This window comes from Megalops cyprinoides, chromosome 8 (genome assembly GCF_013368585.1).
Source record: "Megalops cyprinoides isolate fMegCyp1 chromosome 8, fMegCyp1.pri, whole genome shotgun sequence".
NCBI classification, from domain to species: domain Eukaryota; kingdom Metazoa; phylum Chordata; class Actinopteri; order Elopiformes; family Megalopidae; genus Megalops; species Megalops cyprinoides.
The window spans coordinates 18,226,814-18,247,622 of NC_050590.1; the positions used below are offsets into that span (position 1 = coordinate 18,226,814).

The 20,809-nt window shown below is 38.2% G+C and overlaps 1 protein-coding gene across 1 annotated transcript; it reads right to left on the bottom strand.

Moving 5' to 3' along the window:
* Window positions 1–10,126: 10,126 nt before the first annotated feature.
* Window positions 10,127–15,060, bottom strand: LOC118782338 (fibrous sheath CABYR-binding protein-like). The gene is made up of 2 exons (XM_036535653.1): window positions 14,986–15,060; window positions 10,127–11,929 (listed from the first exon to the last, which is right to left on the bottom strand). Exon 2 carries the CDS (start codon window positions 11,919–11,921, stop codon window positions 10,674–10,676), a length of 1,248 nt encoding a protein of 415 aa, XP_036391546.1. The 5' UTR covers window positions 11,922–11,929; window positions 14,986–15,060; the 3' UTR covers window positions 10,127–10,673.
* Window positions 15,061–20,809: the final 5,749 nt, after the last annotated feature.

The window sequence follows — 20,809 nt, forward strand, 5'->3', positions numbered from 1 at the left end:
ATCTTTTTCCCTTGCAAATGTTACAAAAGTTTTGGAGACAGATTTCACAGCATGACCTCATTTTTTGGACAGTTTTTCATTTAAAATTTAGCTTTTAGTTTAGTCCATGTCATGCCTGTTCTACCTGTTAAGAAGTTGTTGGTATAGTTTCCTCAATTGGTGAGCTAGGTGCCTGGGGCTTGTAAACACTGTCTTTCCAACATATTCCAGTCTCATAGATGACATGGCCTTTCCCTGCGAATGGTGTGAGACTGAAGCTTAAGCTGTAGCTTCCATGTTTGGCCTCACTGAATGTTACTCACAAACTTGTCTGCTCCCATCAGTTTAACTGGAGGAGATAAAACAGGTACACTGCCTATCCCATCAGCATTCTATGAACAATCCTCTGAATACACAGCACACAGATGAAGCTGCTGCACTGCAACTCTTTGCTGTCTTATATTTATGATTGTATTTCTTTTTGAGCTGATATATGCTTCATCTCATTACATCCAGTTTTCACACAGGCCCTCTTAGTACAGACAGACATTCTGTAGAATTTCACTTCACTCTTGAATTTTTGAATCATGGGGATTAAGTAAAATAAGTACTGTACATCATGGTACATTTTTACAATCTTAACTTTTTCAGTCAAATTGTTTCCACATTTTCTTCAACTAAGAAACCAAGAAAACCTCTGGACATTAAGCAAGGAAAGTTATATTGTAAAAGTACAGATCATATATTTCCACAATTCATAGTATGGATCATATATTTACATGTAATCTTGTGACATGTAATAAAACTTTAGGAGTTCAGTAAGCAGTAGAGGAAAAGAAGGAGTATGTTGTTTTTCAGCACATACTTTAAGTGTATTAAAGCATTAAAGTTCCCATTCAACAGTCTTATTCTTTTCTTAGCTCCAGAAACCTTCTGCCACCATTTTTCTCAACTGGGCAATGAAGTCACAAAAGATATGTGTTAAAAGCCTCAATAAAATTGTTGTTTCAAGTTAAGCAAATAGTGTTCACTTCCACAAAGCCATACAAAAATTTAGAACTCCTCTGGCTGGCAGTCTTTGAAAATGATTTGGTGTTCATTTATTTCTGAAAACCCTACCTGTTTCACAACAACAAAACCACAAACAACCTAGTATGCCACCTATGGCAATCTTTTTTATTCATTTAGATATACCCAATATGAATACTGAAGGTTATCTATGAAGTATCAGCCTATCCGTACTTTGCCTGTAAAAGACCTCTCTTGATAGCAAAGACAACATTTTCAAGCCCAGATGAACTGAAGTTATCTGTACCGAATACCGAAAAGAGTAAATAAACATTTAGAACAGCATGTGGCTTGGTTTTGCTCTTTTTGCAGCAGACTGACTGGAGCTAAATCCTAGAAGGCATAAGGCAGGGTGGAATAAGCCTGTTGCCTGCTGGATGATATACACATTAACAGCAGTTCGCTTCTGCCTTGCAAAGCGTTGCTGAGGAATGAAATGCACTTCACCTCCAGCCCCGATAATGGCTGAGTGGGCGTGGCATACATAGAGATGTGGGACTCAAACAGCTCAGGGACTTCTCATAAAGTTTTTATGTTTAGGCTGTGTCAGTGAATAGATAAGTACATATGTCAGTGATGTTGTGTTCCAGTATGTGTGGTAACACTTACCACAATGGCTGTTTATTTAGCAGATGCTGATTAATAAGCAAAGAGCTCCCAAATGAATGATGTTTTTTGCTCTAACACACATTAATTTCAAGGATTCTCATGCATATTCAAAGAATCAGTGCTATTTAAAATTACATTTTATATGTAAATCTGACTGAAGCATGAAAACCTCTGTAAGTTTTCTGGAAAATGTCAATTGGTATTTGAAAATTAACCCCCGGGGAAGGTGTTTAGTCATACCAGGTACATATGCTTTTCGTAAATGACCCCTGCAAGGTAAATGTATTAGTATTTGCTCCATCCTCAGTAACTCACACGTTGATATAAATATGTATCATGATGATGTTATGTGGTGCATCTTTGACAGAAGCAATGTCTTCCATGTATAACAGACTATCAGTGGGAATGTGAACTGGGGGTAAATGTGACAGGATCTTTCAGTTTCTCTCCCAGCAGGCTTTGGGATATGCCTCTCTGTGGTGAATAGCAGAAACCTCACCCAGATCCTCCACTCCTGCCAAAACAAGTGTGGCAGGCATATGGTCCTGCTGGAAGCCGAGGAGACATTCAAAAACAGGTAGCTGGGGAGTTAATCAGAAACAAGAGAGGGCGATCAGGAGGCTGTGGATATAAGAACTCTGTACTGAATTTGTCTCACAGGGAGGCTTTGAAGTTGTTGTTCCCCCCTCCCCCCATGCCTCTCTGACTTGAGTGAGACCCGAGCTCCAGCTTTGAAAAATGCTACATGAGCTGCCTTCATCCCAGCGTGATTCTTCAAGTTCTGCTCAGAGACCTGAGTGTCGCTACACTCTCCCATTAAGACTTCAACACTAATCTTTATTAGCACAATATGTAGGTCCAACTTGAAACAGACCTTGAAGGTCATTTTAGAGCCAGTGACTTTCTTTTCACAGACCTGTCCTTTCAAAGCAGTTACATTACATCTAATATTTCAATAGTTTTAGCAGATATCAAGCAAATATCACACTAAAATTAAAAAAAAAATTTAGTTAGAAAAAATAGTCATGAATACAGCAGAGGGGAAATGATGTTGCCTGGGCATGGCCAAGCTTTCCTGACAGGAATGCATCAATGGTAAAAATGGATTGGATATGTCTGTTTTTATCAGATGTGGTGAGAACTGAATGATGAGTAATGAGTCCAGAAGGATTTAATTGGCTGTTATTTAGTCACCAGTTTAACTGACTAAACTATACAAAGCTGCTCGATATCTCTAATATCTCTAATATGCTAATATGCAACCATAGAGAGGCCTTAGAAATGACTTATTGTGTGTGTGTGTGTGTGTGTGTTTGTGTCTGAGTAACACCTACTATGACGAATACGTGGTGAAAGAGGAGAAGAACAAGCGTGTCACAATGGGTTGGAGCAGGGAAGATTTAAACAAATCCTGACAAGTTCAACTTCAAGAGAATTTTTGGACTGTTTTCAGATCTAAAAACCACCTAAGGAAACTAAGTAATTCATTTGATCTAAATGTAGCATAATTTATTTATTTAGAGTTATGGTCTGATTCAATCAGACTGAACCACTTTATCCCTATCTTTGAAAAATAAATTTAAGCAAGTCCTTATTATTTCTGCCACCGCTGAAATAATACTGCTATGTTAATAATGAAAAAAAAAAAACTGGATCTCTTGCTTAAATGCATTATCCAAAGTTTAAAAAAAATCCTTATTTCTGTTATATTGAAATAGGTCCTTAGTTTTTGTTTGGGGACGCACCCTACTTTTAAAAAGAATCAACAGTACCATACAATCTTGTCTTTGGTGTGTAAGAAATATTGTCATACAAGTCGCATAGCAAAACATATTATGCAAAATTTTAAATAAAAATGGCTTTGTATTCAAACCAGCATCTTATCCTTCGCTTGAAAGTCATTTAAATGAGACCTGCAAATGTGCTACACAGCATGGATATGGCAGCGGAGCCATACATTATTGAATGTAGCCCATTTACAGTCAGTTGAAATACTGTGCACATCCTGGCCTGCTGGTGAGAAATGTCTCCTTTCCTGCAGGCTATTTAGAGACTGCTTGTAGAGGGGCCCTATGGCAGCATGGCTATTATACTCCCTGATCTGTCAGGCGTCCACAGCTGTATGTAGGGGAAACGGTATTGATTTAACCCAGTGTCTGCTGACATTAAACATTAAATACATCTTTTCAGTGTGGAGGTGTGTTTTCCTTGTTGGTTCTCTTCCCATATATATCCCATAATATATTTCACTGCAGTCCTTTCAAAAATCCTCCAGGTGCCACAGAACATGAAGGCCTTGCTGAGCAGCTTTTCCACAGATTTCAGCAAGAAAGTTGAGGAAGGTTATAATTTTCTCAGCAAGTCACAAGGGGTTTATACTCATATACTTCTCACACTTCATTTACCCATTTTTCTCCCTTTCTCTCTCACCAGGAGTAAGCAATACACCTTGTTGTTCAATTGTTAGCATCTTGTGTTTCAGAGAACCAAACCTGCAGTGTTAGCTACAATGCTCAACAACTCTGTTGAAAGGGATAGGCTAATCTCACAAGAACTTTTCACTGTTTGCCTCACTTTCATGAAAATGCCCTGAAGAGATATCAATAGTAAAATTTATGTTCTATGCATGAAAAAGGTACAACCTTTTGTTATTGAATCTAAGGGAGTGTTATGGAAATAACATTGCCAGACTCTAATCTTACCCTGTGGAGTCTGTCTATCAGCACTGCAGGAATGTGCCCTTTCAAGATGTAAAGGGTTTTTTATGTAATTCTGTCAAAACTATAGCAGTGTTCTCAAAGTGGGCAGCTTCATGACACAACTGGCTTTACTTTAGAATTACTGCAGGTGCTAGCGATGGGGAATGAGAAAAAAAAAAAAAGGATAAAGAGCAAGAATTTGTCTTCAGGAACCTGTCATTGCCATTATTGCTCTTAAGTCTCCACTCACTGGATGTATGGCTGCATGTGTGTTGCGCAACGGCCCGGGCTGAGCTGTTGCGCAATCTGAATGGGTGGTTTGTTCTTGGGGGCTTGCTCTGCTCATGGGGCCTATCTGTCTCATGTGTGGTGCAACACAAACACACACGGTACCTGTAGAAAGCGCTCCAGGCATCTGTAGCCAGGGCTGGTACTGTGTCAGGCTGCCATGGATCATGATACACTGCCTCTAGCGACTGATGAAGGTCAACAAGCCGCAGCGCAGGAGGCAGTGTCTGTCTCTATTCCTCTCTTTTTCGCGGTTTCTCTGCATCTCATTCTCTCTCATTTTCTCTCTCCCACTCTTTTTTTTCTCTCCCAATAACTGTCTCTCCCCTCTTTTTTCTGTTGAGGCTAATACCTCTAATATATGAATAATTCACATTTACCATGGTTCTCTAAGTAACCTTTGTTTGTGATTTACTAGTGTCACCACAGCAGCCCTAAAATCCCTAGGTCATTTATTATAGATATACTGTTATGCAGAGTGATATTTGACTAGTTTTTCCATTCACTTTGAACCACTGAAGGCAAAATTGGTTTGAGAAGACACAGAAGATGACTTTACATATGGAAGGAGATGCTGCATTCCTGTCCCACTATCTTTAAACTCTCCTTGAATGCTGGAAAAAGATCAGGACTGGTTAAATATAATGTTTTTACCTCAAAGTAATTACCTCAAAATTGTGTTTATTTTTGCTATTTCATGCTAATTTAACTGGCAGGCCTCATTATTTAGCTGTGTCAAGAAAAATTTGCTGTTTATACAGTTGTGTATGAATTTGATGCAATAATAAATACCGTTTTCTAATGTAACTCTATACAACAACCTGTATTTTCAAGATGGGTCCAGGACAAATATGTTGTTGAAATACATGAAATGTGGTTTAAATGTTGTTTAGTTCAACCTATATGTGCATTATGATGATAGTGCCTTTTCAGTTCAGCAAATGGCTTCTTTTCAGTCATGCATTTACTGATGTGCCATTTTCATTGTTGAAGGTCAGGTTACGGAAACCTTTCAGTCTGTCTTCCTTGACAAGTCTGCTCATGATGTCAATGATTCGGTGTTGATTGAATCAAGGTGACTGAGCCTTACTGTTTTTTTATTTATTTATTTCTTGCTCTCTTAGCAAGCAATGATAACAGGAAGAACAAATGATGTAATGTTCTCAGAGAGAGAGAGAGAGAGAGAGAGAGAGAGGATTTCAGCCTATCGTTACTGTGACTCAGAGCAGAGGATGTGCTGTGAGTGTTAATTTCAGTCCTGGAGAGATCGAAAAGGGGAGCAGGTGGTCCAGTGGTGGGAGGGCCATAAACGCTAGCTCTTAAAATGGGAGAAAGAAACATACACCATGGTACATTAAAGAAATAGATAAATCATTCCTCTGTATAATCTGTCTATGTGTGGTTTCAAAATGAAGGAAATAATAAAACACGTTTGGAAAAAATGTGGCTTCACCAGAGCCGTGGCTTTTGGTTCCTCCTGACTACGGTATATGGCCTCCAATGATTGAGTGCCTGAGTAGAAATTCTTTTCTCTGCATCGACGGCTGCGAGGAGGGGGTTGGGCAGTGTGACAAAGGCCTGATTTCCCTGATACAGACTCCACACTGGGGCTCAGATCAGTGCTCTCACAGGGGAGTTCTATCTGTACACCTCTGTCTACCATTCCTTTCACAAAGCCTTCAGGACTGCTAATTTCAATGCATGTGTATCCTAAACAGCAGATCCTAAAAATGAATGTGTAATGAATAGAAGAGCCATAGCCTTTGTTCAGCCATTATACTAAGCCAGAAATCAAAACCTAAATACCACTGCAGTCTTGCTAATAGGCATCTGTAGCCTCCATATAATGTAGGCATTAAAAAAGGTTGACAAATTGATTACACCTTCTAAGACAATGAATCATGCACACACTTGTCATGGAAATAATGTCTACATCTGTAAACATAAAGAAAAATACATATTTTTTTCAATTAACCTCCAATTTCTGAGAGCAAATCAAATCGGCTTAGCTGGAACTATAATGGAAATTATTATTGTGAGATGTTCCAAATTCTCACACCATATTTTTGCACAAAATCTCAGCTATGTTGATATCCGATAGGCACGCTCCTTTCCTAAATTTCCTGAAAACAAATGACCCACTTGCCTTGTAGCAACCAGTTTTCCATTATTCTACATTTTCTGAAGGGATACTTTTACGCAGAGCCACTTACATTGTTAGCAGTTATTTTACATGTTATTCAATTATATTTTGCCAAGGCTTTGGGTTTGGGCTGCTATTGCAAGGGCAATAGCAGTAGCCCATCTGGTAACCTTTGGGTTACAAACCTAACTCCTTAATACTTCGTCACATTACTGCAAACAAATACTTAAAGGCAAACTGGGCATTCCATCTAGGAATCAAACCTGCAAACTTTGAGTTATGATTTATATAACCTTATGTGACACCGCTAACCTAGTGCTCAGCTGTGGTGGTAAACGTAGGGAGTAGATGACACTTATTGTTCATACATGCATACATGCACACAATCTTTTTTTAAAAAATAACATCACATTTATCTGGATTGACGTCAGGATGTTGGTTTGAATTTCATTATGCATCTCATTGTCTCAAAGACAGAGGAGGGCACACAACAAGGAAGAGTCCACCATAGAAAAAAACAGGAAATGATGAGAGAATAATCACTTTCAGAATGTAATAACTATAATTACAGTATACATTTTCTCAATTTTGTTACATAATTAATCTCTGTGCATCTCATTAATGTAATACTGATGTTTTGGAAGTGTTTTCTTCTCTTTTGCCAGGCAAATCCTTTTCTAAAATGTTCATATCTGAATAATTTTTGTGGCCTTTGGTGTATATTTGTATTTTTTAAATGCTCTTGCAATTCGACACTTGACAAACTTGCAATGAAATGAACAGCATATTGCATGTTTTTTGGGGCATCTCTAAAGAATGTCTACAGCCAGTGTACTTTCTCATATGAAACAGAATGCAAAATCACATAGAACTCTCAGCCAAAATCTTATAGAGCACATAGTGTTTAGTTACCAGGCAGTGTGCCTGGGGATGCAGAACTATGCAACTTGTAGGCAGACTTTAAATCAAGATGCAAGCAGGGCCTCAGCTTTGGCCCAGGATTCAGAGAGCAGCAAGCTGAAAGACACTTAAAAAGAACTTCACTCAGATGTGCAATATCTAATTGATGGAGGGAAGAAACAAGGTCCCTGTTGGACTTTCATGCTATGGTCCTATCCCTTTGAGACAGACTCAAACAATGTGGACTTGGTGGTAAAACAGTCATTTACAGACATGTCCCTCCCTTTCTTTTTCCAAGTATTACGTTTGCAATTAATGGTTACAATTTGGTATTGTGGATTGAACAACTTCCACTGCTTATTTAAAAGATTCTTTGTATCAATCTTAACAAAGCACAAAGCACAGTTTTAAGGCAAAATTCATCAAACCTCATCAAACAATCAAACTTGATCTTTACATAATTAGCTCACTGTATACTGCAAGGCCTGTATAATATTTAAACTCTTTTGAGATTTTTTTAAATAACTGTTAGTAGAAGTAATTGTGACCCAATAACTTTAAACATGTTGAAATAAGAGATAATATTCTACCATCATATTTCATACTTAAAAATTAAATGTATCCTGTTGCAATTACCACAAGTCACCTTGCACACCGACAAGCAAAAAACACTATTCACTGTATACATGTTGATGCTGTGTTACTGTAAAAGACTTCTCTACAGCAGAATTTTCAGATTCAGGTCAAGTTCTTCTGTTGTCTGTTACATCTGACATTTGACACAGAACAAGCTCAAACCAAAAAAAAGGAAAAAATGAGCTTTTGCCTCCATCCATCCCCAAAGTATTTTAGAATATTCCTTCCATAAATCTGAAGAACTGAGAGTTTGTTTGTCAAACTTCTACTTTGTGTCTGTGAAAACTCAGTATGGTGCCTGATGAAAGACTATCAATAACCATAGAAATATTTCTCTGTTGATTCGGTTCTTCTTCTGTTTATTTTAAAGGATTCATTACTATCCACACCTTTTATGCCTTCATGCTAATATATGGTACTCCTTTCAGAAATAGTCTCTGGTCTTTCTTAAAGGAGCGTGGAACTTCATAGCATTTCTCAGGTGAATGAGTCTACATTAATATGAATAAAAATGTTTCCAAATATTTCCTTGTACACTGCAAAAAATAGCCCTTCAAAAATAAGAAATAAAATAATTAATACAAGGTGTTTTTTGCTAGTAATAAGTGAAAAAATCTGCCAATGGAACTAGTGGAAATACACAGATATTCAAGACGCACTGTCTAAAAACAAGTCCTTGTAGCTCAAGGAAATTTTGCTTGTTTGGTGACTGTGTCTTATATTAAGTCTAGAGTATTTTGACTTGAAAAGAGACAAATATGCTTGGTGAGATTTGGATTTTTTGCAGTGTAGCCACTGAAATTCTGTAGTGTTTGCCTATTTCCTTGCTTGTCTGTTGGAGCTTAGCTCTTAAGAAATTAGAATTTTTCTGAGACCTGGACAGAGAATTTTGCATTCCTCTGAGCAATCTAGTCTTCCCTTATGCTGAACAGGCACTCGTTCCTTTCAACCCAGAAACCCCACCCTCCACCCAGAAAAGCCCTTCCTCCAGAAAGAATGTGCCCCTCCTCCATTTCCCCACCTTCTACTGCCTGTTATATGTTGTGTGTGCTACCACGGTTGGAGTCAGAGTGATAAGTGCTCTGATGTAACAGGAAAATGAAAAAAGGCCAGTTTAGAAGGAAAGACCTTTGTGTGCATTAACAGGTTTGTATTCTTCCAACTAGTAATCCTGCCAATCTAGACATAACGCAACATTTGTTTGGTCAAATTGCATCTATTTAAAAAAATATAATCATGAAACCCTTCAGAACTAACTTTCAGCATACAATAATATGCTGCTAAGTCAATAGAATACTGTAGTTTGTTAAATAGTATCAGATTTTTAAATAGCATCAGTAAAATCAAGTCATGAAAATGATTAATCCAGTTGTTGTGTGAGTCAATATGCTGTCTAATATTGTTTCAATTACTGTAAAAAAAAAAATAAATCTAGGCCCCGAAGAAGCTGTAGAAAACCTTTCACTCAAGGATGTGCTTTGGTTGGCTGTTCAAACTTGTTGCAGTTAGAGGCAGCCAAAGAAAACATAACTCCATGACACATTACATAACACTCACATATCATTACATAACAGTTGTCAACATTCTTGTATGAGGCATTAAATTAATGAATTTGCCACCAGTACACATTGTTTCAAGAAGATCATTGTAAGATTAAATGTTTACAAAAGGTCCAACATGAATATGTGATGTGGTTACACATTGACATCAATATACCATTACATTGTAATTATCTAATGATATTTTAGACTGATCCCAAACCTCACTGCTCTTCAAAAGAATGCAGAGAAATGCAAGACCCATATTTAAGGTAAAACAATCTTTTTTATTTTCTAAGCCAAGCTGTCAAGTTAATATGAACATTCCTCACTGTTTTTCTCCCATCGTGAAAATTTCACTTTTCTCCCTTTATTTTTTTTTTTTACAGAGTTAAGGGAAGGATATGCGAAAGTCTATATTAGATTATATACTATTAAATGCTAAACCAATAAACCATTTTTAATATTCAACAGGATGAGACACAAAGACAAGACTATTCATTCCATTTGTTATTTCCAATATGGGTGTCCAGTTTTTGTTGTGCTGTCCAGTTTAAAGTTTTCAGTAGGCATCTCTCAAAATGACTGGCTTTCCACTTTACGCACTGCAAACACTGCCTGCTTCTCTCACATAAAGCAAACACTCATTTCCTTGTTCCTTCTCTTTTGATTTCAGTGGTTGTATTTCTTTTTTGGTTAACCAGAAATTCCTTGGCCTGAGTTACCATAATAGGCATTTCAACATTTATTTTCAGAAGCCTGTGTTTTTTTAAAATATAAGTATTGTTATCAAATTAATTTTATATTAGTTTTTCACACAAGGTCAACAACCTGATTCACAGCGGCACTTACGGCTTCAGCCATCTCACCAATGGCTCCAGGGAGCTCTGTGTCAGCTGTCAGGTTCAAGTCCTTCTTTAATTCACAGTCAGATTGCTCTTTGGCAGGCTCGTCAGGTATGCCAATTCCATTGATGCATTCTTCTGTGAATTTTTCAAAAGCTGGGTCTGGTGCTTGTTCCTGACACTCTCCAGTCTGCTCAAGTGTGGCGGGCCCGGCTGCCTCTTCTGAGGAGTCAGCGATTTCACAGTCTCCATTCTCCATCTTCACCTCCTCGCTCAGAGGTCCGGCATCATCTGCTGCCACGTCTGGATTAGCCGTGGCCTCAATCTCTGCAGGTGAGGGGGTAGGCACCTCTGCAGTGTTGTCAGCTGCCTCCACCGTCTCGCTGACTATAGTAGTAATCAAGTCTGAAACAGCCACATCTGGGACTGGCTCTGTTGCTACAGCAGAAGCTGCCTCTTCACGGTCTTGTAGGCCTTCACCTGGTGCTTCTGAGCTCAGAGCACTGCTTAGCGCTTCAGCTTTGACTTCTTGCTGGGGTACATGCTCAAGGTTATCTTCAAGTGCTGCAGGTGTGACTGTTTCAGATGTTACTTCCGTCTCACCCTCAGGCACAGGCTCTGGGATGGATTCTGGAGCACTTTCAGCTTCTGTAGTGCCAGATCCTTCTTCAGGTTTTGTCTCCGTCACCACCTCTTGTACCTCATCTGCAATGGGCTCAGGTGCTTCGCCTATCTTTGCTGTGAGGCTTTCTTCAATGGTGACTTCTTGTTGAGCAACAGTCTCTGGTTTGGGCTCAGGTGCTGCTGGCACAGGGCTCGTTTCCATTTTCTCTGCTGGAGCATCAGCAGCTGGCTCAGCTGCAGGGCTCATGGCTTCCTCTGTCTCAGCTGGAGTGGAGGTGACAACAGGGACTTCTGCTGATGCTGCATTCGTCACCTCCTGGCTTTCTGTAGCAGGGGCCTGGGTGGCTTCTTGGGGTTCAGGTGCAGGTTGCTCTACTTCCTCTTTAGATGCCTCTGTTGTGGTGTCTGGAGATGATGAAACCTCTTGTGAAACAGTCGCAGCCTCCACTGTGGGCTCAGCAGAAATGTCCGCAGCAACTTCAGGCTTTGCCTCTTCCTGATTCTCCACCTGGCTTCCTACAGCCTCCTCAGTTTTGTCTTTTATGTCATTGACCTCAGACCCCTTCTTTTTCTTGCTCACTTTGCCTCCCATGGTGTCTCCTGTAAGTATGAATTGAACCAGGGTTAGCAATGATAGAGAGAATGAATCTAAGCTCTGCAACCATGTTAAAGGGAAACACATACCCACTAAAACAAGCTTCTTCTTCAACCCACCAGTATATTATTCACAGGACACAACTTAAATTCTAAACTTCTAATCTGTAGAGATGAATCCAAAAAGCACCATACTGGTCTGCAAAAATGGATCACCCTGCCTTCAGAGACTACCAACCCAGGAATTTAAAAAGTATTTCAAATTAGAGTCAATTTGGATTCAATTTAGTCTACCAGTGAGGGAATTGTTTTGTGCCAAGTTCAGTACAGATGATGGCTAAGCGACACATTTATCCCCATTGGGAGAGATTCTGTACAACCTCATGGAAGTCACAGACAAGAGGAGGAGCCTAAATTACCAAGTGGAAAAAACATAAATGCTGTCAGTTGTCACCTCAGGGTAATTGTTGTGCACCTTCTGCCAGGCCCCTTGAAAGCAGTGCACTTTCCTTATATATCAATAAAGGTATAGATAAAAGTGCAGTAAAGCAGATCTAAGATGTCTGAAAAAAACCTTTGCACATTCAAATTGTTCCATAAGAGGGCAATAGGTGCACTGTGAGTAAGTACAGTGTCTTCCATAGTTAAGTACACACATTTGTGATTGAATAATGTATGTAAAGATTTTTTTTTTTTTGCTAGATTTATGATTGGAGTTAAAATTTAGGAAATGGGAGGGGGTTAATGTACTAACCTGTAATTACATACATGTGTTTGCTCTGCTTCAACAGGCAGTGAACGACATTAACCTGTGATTACAAAACTTTATTGTCCGATGAATCTTTTGTCCAAAATGTTTAAAATGATCAGTTCCATTTATAACAACTATTACATGTGGAATAAATTTCTTGAGACAACAATTGTCACATAACATTCTCTAGGTCAAAAGACAGCAAGACACAAGCACTGTTGCAAAAAAGGTTATTTTGAAAATTTATGTTAGAAACCACTGCAACCAAATTCTCTTTTAATTGAAGGCCTGAGGTATGCAAGTGAATATAAGTGCAAGCTAGTGATCTAGTATAAATTCCTCAGCTTCCATTCAGAAAAAATGCCAGGATGTTTAAATGGAAAGACTGGAGTAGATGTTGTGGTCCTAGTTGTAAGTGCAGAATTAAACCAAAGTTGAATGTATTGGAGGGAAAATTGGACTATGCAATCAAATCAAGGAAGACTGGACAAATATCCAAAATGAGAGCATGATTCAGATGATTTCCATCAACGAACTGTTGTCCTTTTGTGGAAAAGTATATTACTCAGATAACATAATTATTTCAAAGACAGAAAGGTGTAATTTTAAACTGAGCTGTCCGTAGTGCTGTGCAGGGGCAATGGAATGACAGTTCTGAACAGTTCATGTTCAGTGTATTAATCAATCAAGATGGTGGTATCCATTACATCTCAATACAGCCAAGGTTCTTCTTCAAGCTACCAGCAATGCCTTGTGTACATGTCTGTCATACTGTTCCAGTCGTATGTAGCTAAAGAATTCAAATTAAGATAATTGCCTGGATTATTTCTTTGGATTTGACTCAATTAATTAAATCGGCTTAGTCTGTACTGAATGAATTTTACACCCCCAAACATCAGTGGTTTAACATAAAAAGAAGTGGTGGTGGAACGTTTCATACTATGTAAAGCACGAACCTTTCAATCGTGCATTAATGCAATGACTTGGTTGTTTAACATATTGCTACATGTCAACATTAATCCTGAGTCCTGAAAGAAAGTAAATTAAACCTAGTGCGTCAATGGGTTGAAAAGGTGTGCCTTAAATAAAGTAGGGTTTCGATTTGTTCATCGAGTTTGTTCTGAGACATAAATGATGTATGAGCACTCGGCAATATAAAGATAATTACAGGCGACTGAAGTTATTGGGCTTATATCCTTGCTCATTCTTAAACAGCCAAGGTAGTGTAAAATGCGGTCGCGGGTCGCTCTGCGCAGAGTGCATGAGGACTATCCCTTCAACACTGACATCCGTGCGGGTGCGCTGTTTCAATGGCAGCAAAGTGAAGTTCATCCGCTAGGATAGATTAACGTGGATTCTAACGTCGAAATCAGGTAGCTGTCGTTGCAGTAATCAACAACAGGGAATTGTACTAATTAATTTGTGAATGTGTCGAAAAAAACATTGGCAGCAAAAAAAGCAAGCACTAACATTATGTCACCCTCATCCCCGCCCCTCCCCTCTCCTCGTCTTCCCCAGGATCACACAACAACGACCAGCAGATGCTCTGCACGCGAGTGTGCTCAGTATGTGAATGTTCGATGTACATCGGCAGAGAAATTAAAACAATACGTCATCTCAGATGGGAACTGCACTATTAAGCGCAATCATAAAGAGCGTAAGTTACAAAGCCACGCAGTTAGGCATGGGACTTAATTTCAATCCTTAAAAACAGCTTGTTGCTTGATTAAAAAAAATCGAGATCCATCGATTAATTCAAACAGCCATTTTAACACATGGCTTTCCCATACTCGTTATGACAAAACGTGCACAAATTATCATGCATAAATCATTGTGTTCCCCTAGACGTACTTAAATCAAGTAAAACGAAGGCATAAACATTACTTATATTACATTAATACTGTATGTTATGAGAAACCACACCTTTGCTTATCTACATCTTACGGCAGTGGAACCAGAAACCGAAGCGCCTCGGGATGGAGTAGATTTTTCACATGTTGTTTCGAATGAGTAAAGGAAAGCTTTCAATATCTAGGCAACATGCCTCTTAATAACTATAGTATACAATGTATGGGGTGCAACGGATTATAGGTAATAAATTACGTTGTGGGTGAAACTGGGCAACACGTAAGAAGTGCACATGGAAGGAAAGAACAAAGGATAGCTCTGATCAGAACCCTCTGTACTATCTGCTCCCCCATGTTACCATAACTCGCAATAAAAACATATGGGGGAAAAAAACCTGGTTCAAAGTATGAGTTCCAAAACATACTCGATTAAAACTAAAGTGTTATCTGAAAATTCAACCAACCTGGTTTTCTTCAGAGATGAATCTTTGAATTCTCAACAGGAGAGTCTAAGGTCCGCTCTACTCCTCTGCAAGGTTTAACTCGAACTGAGCGAGGAGTAAGCTCGCAACTGACAGCTGCACTCACTCGCGCTCACTCCCCGAGATACAATCTGGGACTGTGCGTTTTTCTTTTCTTTTTTTTTTTCAGAGGTACACTTTCTCACATATTTACAATTTGCAAGACATCTGTCACTGTTATAACCTTCCCTACTGGCTTCAATCCCCTCCCCTTCCCCCCATATTGTTGTGCAGCTACGTATAGTAAAATATACATTATTTTCGGAATTATGCTCACTCTGTTGCTCATCAGACGTATTTTGCAACTTTGTTCAACAAGTATCAAAAAGTCGTCAACATATTTTTCAATGAACAGTGATGCCCATCAACCACAAGGTCACATTTAAAAGACAAAAGTAGACAGGCTAATATGGTCTTTTAGGCTGAAAGCATCCTGTGCTGGCAAGTTTTAGGAGGTTATTAAAAGATTAATATAACACGGCCTCCCAGTTTCACATTCTGTCCAATCAGGTGTCCAGCAACACTTCTTGAATCCTTTATCATATAGTGTGAGTGTGTGAGGGTATTTTTAGTTTCATGGTAATTTAACCTACTTGACCTTTGTTAAGTAAACAAATGTGAATATCATTGGCCTTCAGAAAACCACACTTTCTTGTTTTCAGAGAAACAAACAGCTTTCCTCAGCTTAGCTGTTTGTAAATGAAGGATGATCATTTACATTTATTTTCCATCCGTATGTCCATGGTTCAGGTCATCTTGGTGTTGTTTGCCCTCTTTGTGTAATGAGATCATACAGGTAGAGGAAAGTGAGGCATGTTGAAGGTGATAAATGCAAAGCTGCACCTGACTCTTAGGCAGGCACAGGGAAGTCTGCTCTTGTGTGTTTGAAAATGTCTGCTGACAAAGGGTCCAAGTTCATTTCCCAGGGACTGTGTTATTGCTTGGTCCTAAATTCCCAATATGTATATATGTACTGTATGTATGTATGCATGTATGTATTTGTTTATTTATTGATTGATTTATGAGACCTCATTTTGAGAGGTATAACTGGAAAAATGAAGAGGCGATCTCTCAGAATTTCACAAGCTTTCACGCCTAGATCATCTCATATTTAATGTATGTTGTCTGTGGTTGATTTATAAAACTATAAAACAGTGGAATGAAAAGAGTAGTTCATTAACACATCTGTAGTTGTTTGAATCTACCAGTGAAAACAAAAGGGAGATAAAGTTATCATTGGCTTAATTGTGTATAGCGGATCCTTTTTTCAAATATGCAGTCAAGAAGGGCTATCAATGAGAAAATAGGTAGAGATGCTGACATACAGGTAACTAAATCATACAAATTCATCAGTGCCAAGGTTCAGAGTTACATTACCTTACATGCATTTAGCAGACGCTTTTGTCCAGAGCGACTTCCATCACAATAGAACATAAGTGTATCCATTCAATTTGAACAAACAACAGTGTCAGACCAGGCTAACAACACTCCCAGACCAGTGAGTGTGAGCATAACATTATTCAAGTCCTACCACAAGTTAACTTGTGCACTCTGACAAAAGCCAAGTTTCATTTGTTATCCTGGCATTGGTGTGGAACAAAATGTAATGGATGTAGCTAGTAGTTTTCTACCCCCTTGTGCCCAGCCCCTGAAAATGCTTAATGAACTGTTACATAAACTGTTTCTGTGAGCATTTAGCCAGTTGTCAAATGGCATATATACCTTATATTTAGTGTACTATTTTCATATGTTCTCTGTTTAAATAGAATACTCTGGCAAGACCACCACCATATTCTTTCATCTTCAGATATGGACATTGTCTGCTTTTTTTATAGGAGACATCACCACTCAGTCCTTACAGATTTATTTATTCAGTACCACTAGTCTCACATTAATTACACCTCTTATTGCCTTCTCTGCATAGCTATTTTTGAATTTATTTAAACACCAATGATATGATATTTCTGACTGTGTGCGTGTGTGTGTGTGTGTGTTTGTATGTGTATTGGGGGGGGGGGGGGGGGGTGTTGTATGGGATCTAAAGACTCTTAGATTTGAAGTTTTTTGGTCTGCGTGTATTGTGCCTTCCAATGCAATCTACATATAGCGAAGGTAAACAATCAAAAGGTCATGTGAAATAAGGGTACAATGGTAAACTAACACCAGGGGTAGCTTCTTTTACTTTGATGTGAGTGGCCCCTAGTGTCATGTTCATGTACTTACATTGCCTTTTAAGAACAAAACTCAATGAGTCATAATAAGAGGGTTTCAATAGGAAGGTTAAAAATTGCATGCTGTATTTTCATCTTGTAAAAAAAGATTACTTCCAAATTCCCATAGACAAAAATTATATATATTCTGTAGCATAAAATATAAATGTAAGCTGATATGAATGTGCACTCCTTTAAACATAATCTAATACCCTCCCGTGGAAACTCAGATGACCTGAAAGGTATACATGGATTTTTCTATAGAGTAAATGTACATTGATTATATTAGACCTCCTATCTGCACCTGAAATGGTCAGTCACCTGGCCCTCCCTTACCATGCAGTGCAGGAAGCACCACAGCCTGAAATGTAACCACACTGATAAGAAGCAGATATCTGAACTGTTTAATCATATCCACTTGGAGGGTTGCAAAATGAATTTGTGCTAGAGTGCAGGATAGCATTTAATAACAGTGGTTCACAGGAGAAACAGAAATAAGAATCATGTGTATGCTCCAATGTTCATATCCCTTTGACCTGAAGTATAGAGGAGGCAGGTAAGTGAATATTTCTAACAAACAGAATGGCTGGCATAAATTTGGCTTGATGTACCCAATGAACATGAGAATTATCCTCCACTTGTTACAAGATACCTTCCATTAGCATGACTTGCTATGAGGAATGAAGCTCTTTTCTGGTCCACCTCATGCTATGATATTTGTTCAGCTTTTTATTGCCAGCAGGGTTCCATGGTCAAAATGAGTGCTTCCTGGTCAAGTTTCAGGCTTGTTTGTGTGACTCAGGGTTTTGGCATGCTAGTGCTCCCCAGAGGACCCCTACTGTCCATCTCAAGTCTGTAGCCATAGCAACCCAAGGCCATATGGAGGATCTTTGGGGAATTGTTATAATAGAGGGTGCCTCAGCTGTCTGCCCTCCCCTGCCCAAATTTACAGGCAGGTGTAAGAAAGTGGCTGTTCTCAGTGCTAATTATGAAGACAATAGAAACCTCAGTGGCCAGCTTGTCCGCTTGTTCATTGTTTTAAAATGATTTGATTTTAATTTATTGCAATGAAGTTCTGTTGCAATGTCTATCCAGTTCTGACAACATGAGAGGGTTTTGATTTGAATGTTTTTGCTATAGAGTAAGTTGTTTTTGTCTCTTTTCAATGCAGGAAATAGATGACAGCCTAATTTTAGTTAACTGACCTGTAAGAAAGTATCTGATAAAAGAGTACAATGAATAAAAGAAGACAACATGATGGCAAAAACCAGTTGCAAAATGGTGATTAACAACAATATGTTAATAATCAAATGTCAATCTAATCATGTCAAGAAAAATCATGCAAACATGGTCATAATACAAATGCCTGCCATGGTCACTCTCAGTACAATATAAACATAAATAAAAATGGACTGTGCTAAATGTAAGTGTATGTTTGGCTATTGCATAAAGATTGACATCTCTGCCTCACTGCCTCACAGATTTCATTAAAAACAGAAAAAGTCTTGATCAATATAAAGTTTTATGAAAGAAAACCTACATTTCACAAAATTATGAGTATGAAATAGAATATTGCAAATACATAACACAAGGAATAGTGATCAAATTGACAAGTCAAGCTTAAATCATAGTCAAATCAGAACACTTGTATTTATGAATTTAGACACATTGATCAATGATTGTTTGTAACACGTGACGTGAATGTCACAAAGCTGTGGCATATGAATGAAGACACATTGGCTGGATAATTTAGTAATGCCAAAATATTAGATTTTTTTTAGTTTAGTTTAATTTTTGGTTCATCTTGGTTCACATTTGTTTTTAGCCTTGTATTCCTTTCTTCCCTTCCAGAACATCCTTGTTTGTTTTCTTATCAATTACTTTTTTTGACAGCTGGAATGCTGTGGATTCTATATTGGTTACCAAGACTGATGGAAACACATTCCAGTTTCATGCCTTTGTCCTGACCATTATGTGAATATGTCTACACATTCTTGTGTTCATGCATTGTTGTGTCCAAAGTGTAATTTCAAGTATGTCAACTTAACACTGTTTTACTTCAACTGTTGAGGACATTGACAAGGGGAACAGTCAATGTTAAAAACAAACAAACTGAAATCAAAATAATATTGTTATTACATAAAAATAGCAGTAATTATGGTTAATGAGAAAGTCACAGAAAACATGCCTTTTACATGGCTTCTGGTGGTTGAACTGACAAACTTGCGTAGGGGCAGGCAGTAAGCATAAGTCAACTGAACTGGTTTACATGTGTAACAGTGGAAGGGGCAGCTTTTTCTGATCAGATATGTTTTCAGAATTGTTTACACCAGGAGAGAAGCAATGGTGATTCACAACTACAAAGCAGGTGTTGCAAAAAGATGTTAGACACAAATATTTTATTAAAAAGGAATATAAAAGATCTAGGTCCATTATGAACCCATAGTAGCTTAGAGGTTCATCACTGCCACTGAACAAAATATTATAACCTGGCTACAGAATAATGAGAAAAATTCACATTCAGACTACTGTAGACTTAGAAATATGAACTTCCCTTAATTGCTTAATGCAGTACAAGCCATATTGTTCAGTTGTCCCATTTAAATGTGACTGGCAACAGCTTGTGGATTCTGAAAAGATGTAATTAATACCCATGGACAGCAGAGGACACTGTTTTACAATTTAAATGCTTCTGTTTGGTTAAATTTATTGATATTGTGATCTGTTTTACCAACATTTTTAATAATGTACAAAATTTACAAAAGGTTTTATATGGACAGGAAATGATTTCAGTGTATCATTAAGTAATTCAGAATAGTGCCATATGACTTGTAAGATTTGTAAAAGGTTATGAGCAGCCAAAGAAATCATATTTAAAGATTTTTAGAAGTTTGGTCTCTTTGATGAGGAAATTGTTATTTTCTGCACTCTGTCAGTGGATGGTCAGGGCCGTGTTTCCTTTCAATCAGGTGAAGCTTGGAAGCAGCACCCAGAAAAGCAAATCTTTTTTTTATTATTCTGTATTTTTGAAACCCCCAAACATCTCAGAATAAAATAACACGTTATCTAATGTCTGTTACATTTCAGATATCATTCAAGACACTATTGAGCTGATGAGTGTATGTGTGTAACCTAGGCAAAATTACATTTGTGCATCCACAAAGCCTGTTTCTGGCCAGTCTAATATTTCTGTAACTGCACCAGGGGTTCTTTCTTCTTTCATGCTTCTAAAATATTTATCTTGGGCAGGGTGAAGGCATGTGGGCAGTAGGTTTTACATTTGCTGAGAATAATTATAACAATACCTACCATAAAATGTACACACCATTTGTATGTGTGAAGCCATGTGCTATTATAATAACCGTGCCTCTGTAAACATGGCAGCATGGGACTCAAAAATTGAGAAAAAGGGATAACATTATTGAATTTTTTCGTCTGCAGAACTTCATAGTAATCTCTACAATGCGACAACGCAGGACTGGCTACATACCAACAAGTGTCATTTTCATGCCACGTAAAATGAAGTGTTTTAATCACTTTCTGATTAGGATTTACGA